At 38.5% G+C, this 9,776-nt stretch overlaps 1 protein-coding gene across 2 annotated transcripts in view; it reads left to right on the forward strand.

Annotated features, from left to right (window-relative positions):
- The window catches only part of C3H6orf89 (chromosome 3 C6orf89 homolog), a 28,501-nt gene extending 19,579 nt beyond the window's left edge, over nt 1-8,922 (forward strand). For both annotated transcript variants that reach the window (XM_026716951.2, XM_026716952.2), the window contains exons 6-8: nt 966-1,092; nt 1,996-2,119; nt 4,269-8,922. In XM_026716951.2, coding sequence (XP_026572736.1) covers nt 966-1,092; nt 1,996-2,119; nt 4,269-4,354 — 337 coding nt within the window. In that variant the 3' untranslated portion in view covers nt 4,355-8,922. The remainder of the gene's footprint in view (nt 1-965; nt 1,093-1,995; nt 2,120-4,268) is intronic.
- Nucleotides 8,923-9,776: the final 854 nt, after the last annotated feature.

Genomic DNA, 9,776 nt, shown 5'->3' on the forward strand with positions numbered 1-9,776 from the left:
TTTTCCTGGCTGTGGAATCTCTTTATTTATTTATTTTTAAGTTGTAGAACCCTAATCAAAAGGCAAAGCTCTACTGATAAAAGATTGGCAGCATTCAATTTCTCTCTCCCCCTTAATTTCTCCTGGAATCCCATCACATTTTTGCAGGATCCTAAGTTCCACTGAATACAGTTGAGAAGCCTTTTGCAAATCTGTGCTTCTTTGAAAATTCAGTTCAAGGTTAAATTCTTTGTTACCTTGTACACCAGGTTTTTTCCTTCATGTCTTTGAATCTTCCAGTGGACATGCTGTCTGGCAATGGGTTGGAAGAGCGTGATGTTTTGCATAAATATTGCAGGACTGTAATGGTTGATGCTTTGAGTCATATCTGGGCATTCCCTATTTGTGAAATACAGTGCTCCCTATCATCCAATGCTGTTTTGTTTTTTTTTAATGATGGACATTTGGAGTGCACAGTATCTCAGTATGAATCATGACAAGTCTCCACACTGGGATTTCTCATGTTTCCCTGACCTCCATTTTCCAAGAATGATGAGTAAATTAGGATTCCCAAAGCCTTTCCCATGTGGCTTTGGTTAATGCTGGATTAGGTGACGCCTTTCTTTGTTTTATTTCTTCAGAATTTAATTTGCTAATAAGAGTGACCCCCCCGTGCGCTTCACAGAAACTTTAAGATTGTATCCGATCTTAGATAATACCAGTCTCTTGACTCCCTGCCTATATTATTTTCTTGGAGAATATCTAAAGTTAGCTAAAGAAGGTCCACTTTCTAATCAAAATGCTCATATTCACACATTGACATCTGATTTGTGTGTGACTGTGCGTGTGTTTTCATGTCATACATGTTAACTTAAGCCAGATATAGATAGCCCTTTAGGATGACTGTTTTGAAGTGGTTTAGAACTCAGTAGTAATGCCATTGTGAGGTGCCTACTTTCTTTCTTATTCTCTAAAATGTCCCATAGGCAAAACCCTCAGAATAAATCTCAGATTCTGCAAGAGATTTTTCCCATCTTCTCTTCGTTGCTGTTTCCAAAGGACATTTCTCTAAAAAGCTGTTTCCTCATCCACCATCCACGGCTTCAAGATAAGGTTGGTGTGCTTAGTATTAAAATATTTCTGTACTCCTTTTTACATTTAGTTTTACACCAGGAACATTAGGCTGAAAAAGAACGACTTTTTCTAAAAGCATTTGTATTCTGTATTTATGTTTAAAAGGCTCTGGTGATGGTTTACGCAATAGAAAAACTAGAGGGCCTCGTACTCTCAGATTAAGAATCAAAAAAGATGTGAGGTGAAAATATACGGAGAGAAAAGGGAGACACGTTCTTAGTGCTAACATTATTCTAAAAGGGTTGATTGGGAAGGAAATGGCTGCCCAGAGAGGGCAGAAGATGTTGTCTTCTTCAGGGAGGACAGTTGGTGTTCTTCTTTCTCACGGAACTGGTATTTATCCTGTCTTCTGTGAGGAGAAAGGAATGGTCTTTAATCCAGTTGGTTATAGCAATAGGAAGAAGAAGATTCCAAGGCTGGGCTGCTCTTTTTTTCTTGTAAGGCAAGTGGTTGAAAACAAGCAATCATACTTGAAACCCAGTAAATAGCCAGTTCTTCAAGCCAGGTGTAATGTTGCTGAGTGTTTGTTCAACCCTATCAGATAAGCAATGGGGTGACAAATTCGATGGGTATTGCCACATGCATATAGAAAAAGGATGGTGCTCTGATTGCAACATTGAACCTGACATTTGCAGATTTTGCTTTGCCAGTGTCACTGGATAGATCAAGCTTTAGATCTGCTTGATTGACAAGATCCTTGAGAGATGGTTATGGGGTCTTCCTTTTTTGGCTCTGGTTTGATGTTGAAGAGGAACTCTAGAGAAGAAACCGTTATCTTTGCCTTCCAATCTCTGAATTCAATTGTATGTTTTGTTTCTTATAGTAAAACTATAAAGGTTTCTGGGTGATAATAAAATGAACACTCCTTTTTTTATTTTTCAGACATACAGACTGCAGAACACCTTTGTGGTAGGAAGTGGTCGGCTCAACTTATATGTTATTCCATCTCTCTTGTGCAGAGAACACTGCAAAACATTGATGGTAGAGCTGGAAGCTGGAGATATTGGTGAGAATTGATACAACAAAAGGAGCTTATCCTAAAAACAGCAAATGCCGCCGCAACTAACTGTTACTGCTGGGGGAAAAAAAAAGCAAAACCTGACTTGTAGCTCCTGACATTTTGCCCTGCTAAATGCTTTAAGCTTTATAACGCAGTAACAGAGAAAATATATTCCACACCCTATATCTATTGGGAAAAAAACATGAACTCTGTATACACTATGTGGTCTTCTAAACTGGCTTTCTACCCTAGAAAACTGCATCTGGCATTATAGGAAGTCTGTGTTGTGTCTGTTGCAGCGGCCAAAAGTCAAAGTGCTGTTTATGGGAAGGCTACACTATAGTAAATAATGTTGCTTCATTGTTGTACAGGGCTGGAGCAGACCAAACTTGATTGATCATCACAGTTCAAAGAAGAGAATGTAGAACTGCTTATGTATAAACATTATACTGGAATATAGCAAAAGTCGGGCAAGCAAAGGGTGGGCGACCTTTTCAGGCAATGACTTTCCATTCTTTTTTTTTTTTAAATTAGATGAACTTTTATCCTCAAAATCTCATAAAAAAATGTTGGGGTCTCACAGGTTTTGGGCCATTTTGGGCTGAGTTGGGGTAAACTCATGCTCTCTAGAAGAGTGTCATGAATGTACTGGTGTTTGTAGAGTTTTGAAGTGGACTCTTGAGATTATTAGGTCTATTTTACTGAAGCCACTTAATGAAATTGTTCCTAGGAAGACATATGCTGAAGTAATTTTTTTTATACTTCCAAAGAAATCTTGCTTCAGTCTTAACAAATTGATTTTCTCTAAGCTATATCCTATTGTTAAGACCAGAACATACACACACACACACACACATACATACATACATAATTTACTTTGTGTAAGATACTGGTGGGTCTAGGACAGGGGTGGGCAAACTTTTTGGCTCGGGGGCCTCATTGACTTTTAAAATTTGACAAACGGGCCGGGTCAGCACAAGATACGATACATATAAAAAACTGCAAAATCTCCACAAACTCAAGTCACTGCACCTAATGAGCCACCTGGTGTCGAAATGCCTGTCATTACAAGTCAAAATCAAATGAATGCAATCATTCAATCATTCACATCAAACCTTAATTTTGTACCAATCTTCGGTGGGCCGGATTAAAAAGACCAATGGGCCGGATGTGGCCCGCGGGCCATAGTTTGCCCACCCCTGGTCTAGGACAACTCCACACACCCAGCTCAGCATGGCCAGCTCATCATCACCAAGTTGCCTCTGCCAACTCATTGCAGGACAACTCAACCTGGCTAGTTCGCCATGGGAACAACTCCTGGCAGGCAGCCAAAGGTAGAGCTGAACAGGTGGGCAGAGATCAGAGCAGCAGCAGCTGGGGGCTTCCCGCCAGAGGGAGAGAGCCGAGTGGGTAAGTGAGCAGGCAGGCAGACTGCAGAATAGCAGTGACACTGGCTGGAGGCTTCCCATTTTCACACTCCCTGCCGCTGCCACTGTGATAATCTCTGGGCCTTTCAGAGTTTGGGTGATTGACAGCGGCAGCGGTGTTCAGACCATTCAATGGCAATGGTAAGGGTAAGTGGTCGAGCGGTGTTGGAAGTCGGGTAATGTCCCATTTTCACATTTGCCGCTACTGCTGGCGAACCGCCTGCGGTGGTGGAGTGTGTAAATATGGGGTGTACTTGGCCTCTGCCACCACCTGGCTGCCCCACCTGAACAGCCTGAACACCACTGCTGCTGCATCACACCCCAAACTCTGAATGGCCTGGATCTTGGTGTGGCAGCAGCAAAGTGTGTGTGTGCGTGAAAATAGGTAGCCCCAGCCATCACCACTCTGTGCTCTGCCCATCTGCTCACATGCTATCTGCCTGGCTCGCTCTCTGGTGGGAAATTTCCAGCTGCTGCAGTCAGTCTCTACTCTGCTTAGTCGCTTGTTCTCCTGCCCTGCTCTCCCTTCAGCTGCCCTCACTGAGTTAGTTGTCCCATGTTGAATTGGCCATGATGAATTGTCCCATTCTGGATACTGGCAAGGAAGCTTGTTGAAGTACTTGCATACCCTGGAAATAGAAGGAAGGGATGTTTCGGGACATCATCACCTGCAATAGCGTGTAATAATAAACCATCATAATCTGATGTTATTGTTTTTTTTCCCAAAGGTTTTACTAATGTAGATTATTGGGCAACAAGTTTTAACTCCAGAGGATCTGAACCTGTTGTCGTTTGTGATGGATCTGCCGGCTGAAAACTCAAATGCGCAAGACCTCAATATCACAAAAGATATGGGGATGATACCACTACGGTTCCCAGTGATAAGTTTTGCCTTCTGATCTGCAACGAAGAAAACCGTGCACTTTTAAAAGAACATTTTACTCAAGGCCACTGGCTTACCTTTTCAGGTGTTTTGGTAGAAACTGGGAGATCTCTTTCTCCTAGCTTTTTGTAGAGTAATTCTTGAAAACTGATTGCTGGATTTTTGGGGGGCGGGGGGGAAGTTCTGTGAAGTTCTTTTGACACTGCAGAAGGAGTTGTCTCAAAATATTTCTTTCCAGACATCCTGGAAGAGGTAACATCCGAGCTGCTGATGAATCAGTCTCTGGATCATTGCTTTAAAAGAGAAAACTACTAAAATATCGGATAGGCTGAGAAATTAAAAATGCCTCTTGAGAAAAGCATTTGCTCAGATTCTTACCCTATGTTACAGTTTGAATGCAGGAATTTGACCGACAGCTGCATTTTTCTTTCTTTCACTGTATTGTGATGACACATCTTCAGAATATTCTTTTCAGTGAAAAAAAAAATAATGTCTTTCTACCTAAGAACACAGCATGACTTTAATGTAGTCATCACCAAACTTGTGTGGCTGAGGTGGGGTTTATATGCTTGACAGAGAAAGGCATCCCACAAATACATTTTTCCATCTCTTTTCACGAATGCTGAAATATGTATTCTTGATACTTTTCCCTGGACTAAGTCAGTGGAATGCCAAATCCAGTTTTCCCCGAAATGAATAATAAGAGCCAAATTTGTTAGAGCAATGACTTGGTGAGCATCCTCTTCTGAAAATTAAGGCTTTGAAGAGGGCCTGAGTTGGACATTACAAATTAGTTACCATTTTAATTTGTTATCATGGTTGAATTGAGCTTGGAAAAGTATTTCTTGAAAGCATTTTCTAAAATTTTGGTTTGAATGTCTCCAGATCTTTTTAAAACCAAGGTGGATAGTGGGCAGAGTTGCAGTGTGGAATGTTTAATGTGTCCCATGAATGTGTTTGCCATTCTCTACGAGCATTAATTGCATTTTCTCTTTCATTAGCATTGTCAATGTTTGATTCTTGATTGCCTTTCCAGGTTTTTGCCTTTCCTGATGGTTCTTGTGAACTCATCTATCTAACATCTTTAGAGGGGATTATTTTCCAGGGCTGAAATTGTAGAGGTGTCTCCCTTGAGTGAATCTTTAGGTTCCTGTTGTGCTAAGATAATTTGCAGATGTGTCAGGCTGAAGTCGGGCCAGCAGTGAGGCTAGTGTGCATATTTGTACAAGTTTATATGCTTTGGGGGATTCTTTTATCAAAATGTAATAAAATGAGAAGCAGAATTGTATTAATTTGTGAAGAAAACAGCTTTAGACAGTGGACTAGAATAATTTCTTTGTTTTTAGAATCTGTGGATTAATTATTAATCTCTCAGCAGAGTAACATAGTAACACCTGTCATCATGATGCCATTTTTGTGGCATAGTGCAAATAGATGTATTTTGTTTATTTCCTTCTGTTTCTGACTGCAAACGCATGACTAATTGGGGTATTGAAGGACTAAATTATGACAATGAAATTAGTCTTTTGGATGGTTAAAGGATTTGGGAATAAATAAATGATAGGACTATGAAACTTAAACTTTTAGAAGGTGGGAACTTAATCTTCATCACTGATGTTTCGCTGCATGCTAAGTGTTTTTATCTTTTTTAAAACAAATTTCACACATTATAATGTCACTTTAGATTTGTATGGAAAAAAAGAAACCTTTGTAATTTGGGCTAAGTATTTTGCTAAAGGTGTGCGTGTGTGCGCGCGTGTGTGCATGTGTGAGATAATAGCTATAGAAGTGGCAAATGTATTGTTTGGTTTTTTCATTAATATTTTCTATATCATTTTATATGAGAATAAGCTCAATTAAGTTTAATGGCACTTGCTTCTCAGAAGGCATGTATAGGTAACGGATGAAAAATCTCATTGTATATAAATATTCTAAGTGGAATTTCTTACTTGATATTTCTATACTTTGGGTGGGCTTTTTTTAAATGAAAAAGCTAGAAGGTTTCTAAATTCTCTTTCATTCATTCTTTTACCAACGTTAAATATAGACCTATCTATCCAGAGAATACTGCTCGCTTTGAACCGCATGTTGGTCATATTTTTAATTTTTATGCAAATAATTTAAAAGAAAAAAAATCCAAAGCATTTTGGATGACAAAGACCACTTTACAAGTTAAAGAAAGTTGTTTCTGCTTTGGTAGTGAAATATGTATATTTAATAGATTTATGTCAGTGAGGCTCACTGTTTAATAATGTGCTGGAAGGCAGGGAATTGATGTCAGTCTAAGGGTCCCTAGATAACAATTTTTTAAAAGGGCAAATATTTCCATAAAATGGTTTGGGTTTTTCTCTCTCTCTCAAATACAAACCAGGATATTGTTAGCATATTGGACAGAGGGTAATGTATCTATCCTACTTTTGGACTCTGGCTTTCCACGTGCACTGTTGTCTTTGGGTTGGCTTTCAGATCTGGGTTTAGGAGGTGCTGTGCATATGTCCAAGTCTCATTCCCTCTGGAGTTTACATCATTTGTTTTCAAACTTCCAGTACATTTTCTCCTCCTTTTCTACAAGCTGCAAGGAATTAAAAGCAGAAGTAATTGCTCAAGAGGAATCCGAGTCCAAGTTTCTGCTTTTTAGCTGATTAAGAGCATTTACTTAGATAAGGCTCTCAGTTGTTTCATTTGGAATACATACTACTATTGGAAGGCATCAGGCAGGCAAAGACTCTCACAGAGCCTTTGGCAGTGAATGAATACATACATATTTGTTGTTGCTATGTTTTCAGCACTTTTGCCACTCTGTTGCATGATATTGATATATATATATATATTGGCAGAAAATGCTTTAGATTTCCTCTCTGATATTCACTGTATATGTTGGTCAATCTGCTCTTTGCTTCTTTTGGAGAAACAACTTCACTGCTCTGTTGTGCTGCAGCACTTATAAAACTTACACATTACATCCTGTAGGTAAAGTCCTAAACTAGCATTGGTAGTTTGTTTCTTGGTTAGGTTCAGTGGCCAAGATGCAAATTTTGGTTTGCTTAACTGCATAGCAGTGAATGACATATTTGTCCTTAGGCAAACAGCGTTGAATCGATGAACTGAAGTGATATAATGAGCAGCGTTTACTGAAGCTCACCCAGCCGCCCATTCACATCTATGGATACTTGGGGGTTCAGATCACTATGGTTTTCCTCCTAGATTTCAGTTTTTAAACCTCAGGACCAAGGTATATATAACAAGGGCAAACAAGCTTTATAAAATTTTGTAAACAATTTCAGGGAAATCATACAGGGGTTTCTTTTGCACACAGTAGAAATTGCAGGTACAGATAGTCCTTGACTTACAGACACCGCCCCCCCCCTCCAAAAAAGCCTGTATGTACCCATTTTTGAAGTTACGATGGCTGCATGCACACACACTTTGTGGTCACATGATTGCATCTTGAGCACTTGGCAGCCGGGGTCACCTTTACAGCCATTTGCAGCATCTCAAGGTCATGTGACCACAATTTGCTATGGTTTGTTTTTTTTTGCTGGTTTCTGGCTTTTATTTCCAATTTCTGATAAAAGCCACCCATTGGGGAAAATTGATTCACTTAATGACTGCTGCATTTGCTTAACGAATGCTATGAAAAATGTCAGAAAATTGGGTTTCATCATGTTGATGTTTTGATTTGCGACCTCAGTGACTTTACATCCGTAATTCCAGGCTTAATTATACTCTTAAGCTGAGGACTGCCTATAAATTATTCATATTTATAGGAGACGTTTGCACTTGAAAATAATGGCAATTTTGAAATCTATAACTTTGGCAGAGCCTATGGTATAAGTTAGGGCTGCACAGTTAGGCCTCCCTGGAGCCACTGTTTGCCTACAAAGACAAATCTTCACCAAAAATTCAGCTACCTTTGAATGGAAGGCATTTATATCTCAGAATATTTCCGGTTTATTTTGTTTGTTTGTTTGTTTCATTTATTTGGGAAATGTACAGCTTAACAAAGCCTGGAAGGGATAACTTTTTAAAGAAACAAAATTATCTGCTTTTTACTGACTAAGGGAAATTCTCAAGTTCTTGTTTTAAAATGTGTTTTAATATTATTTGTCCATGCACAGCATAGTGATAATGGGTCTCATTGCTACCATATACAGTATATTATAAAGGCGAAGGGTTGCCTGGGAAGTAGTTATTTGTGTGTGCTTATTGAATACCCATTTGTGTGTGCTTATTGAATACCCATGTAGTCCAAATTATGGAACTTTTCATATAAATGAATGTAAATATGCAATACATGCAGAGTTTTATGAACAATTATAAAGTAATATATTGCAACTTCTTGTAAATATTGGGAAATGGTTGTAAAGAGTGTACATAAATCAGATTTATATGTTGAAAGTAGAGGTCAATTTTTACTTTTTGCAATTAAATATAATTGCTGATGCACTTTGTCCCATATGGCTTTTTTCCTTTGTTAAATAAACAATGTTCTATCAAAAGCCTCTGTGTATATATGCTGTATCATGAAGTATTTAAGTTGGCATGGGGGAGTATGTTTTAGCAATATGCCATCTGCCAAGAAGGGTGGGGGAAACAATTTAATTGCCGAAGACCAGACACATACAACTTGTATATAGGTTATTTGGTTGCCAAATTTTGACTACAACGTTTGTGACTCTGGGATTTTTAAATTAAAGAGGGGCTTAGAAAAAGGAAAAGGAGCATCTATTATAGACTCCTGGAAGTGAAGGATATTTCCTGGAAAAATGTTGTCAAAGCATGGGTGTCTTTGGGGAAGATATTTTGGAAATAGAAGGCAGATAACATCCGTCTTGACATCACTGACATTTTTATGCAAGAATTGGAGATAATGAGAAGAAATCAGTATATATCAACTAAGCTATTTATTTTGTTCACCTTGAAATACAGAATAAGGTATTAATAGTATTAGACTCCCAGCAAATATTAAAATATAATGTTTTCAAATGCTGCTGAAATGAGTAAGCGAACCAATATATTTTTTAAAAAAACAAGGCCCTAATTTCATAAGTCTTTATAAATTTAAAGTCACATTGAGCTGTACCTGAGAAACTATGAGGATTCAATGCAAACTCTGGAACAATAGTGTATCCTTTTGTCGATGTGCCACAAAGGTAAGAGAGTACATTATTACATTTAGTTCCAAGTAAGATTCCTAATCATGAAATTGTTTGCATGTGATAGTGGTTATGCTAATCTAAACACAAAAAATATGCATTATTATCATCACTAGATATGAATTGAGCATACATGAATATTGCACAACCTTTGCCCACATGGAACAAATGAACTTCATTGTAACCTGAATTTTCAG

This window comes from Pseudonaja textilis, chromosome 3 (genome assembly GCF_049901715.1).
Source record: "Pseudonaja textilis isolate UNSWEBS1 chromosome 3, rPseTex1.2, whole genome shotgun sequence".
NCBI classification, from domain to species: domain Eukaryota; kingdom Metazoa; phylum Chordata; class Lepidosauria; order Squamata; family Elapidae; genus Pseudonaja; species Pseudonaja textilis.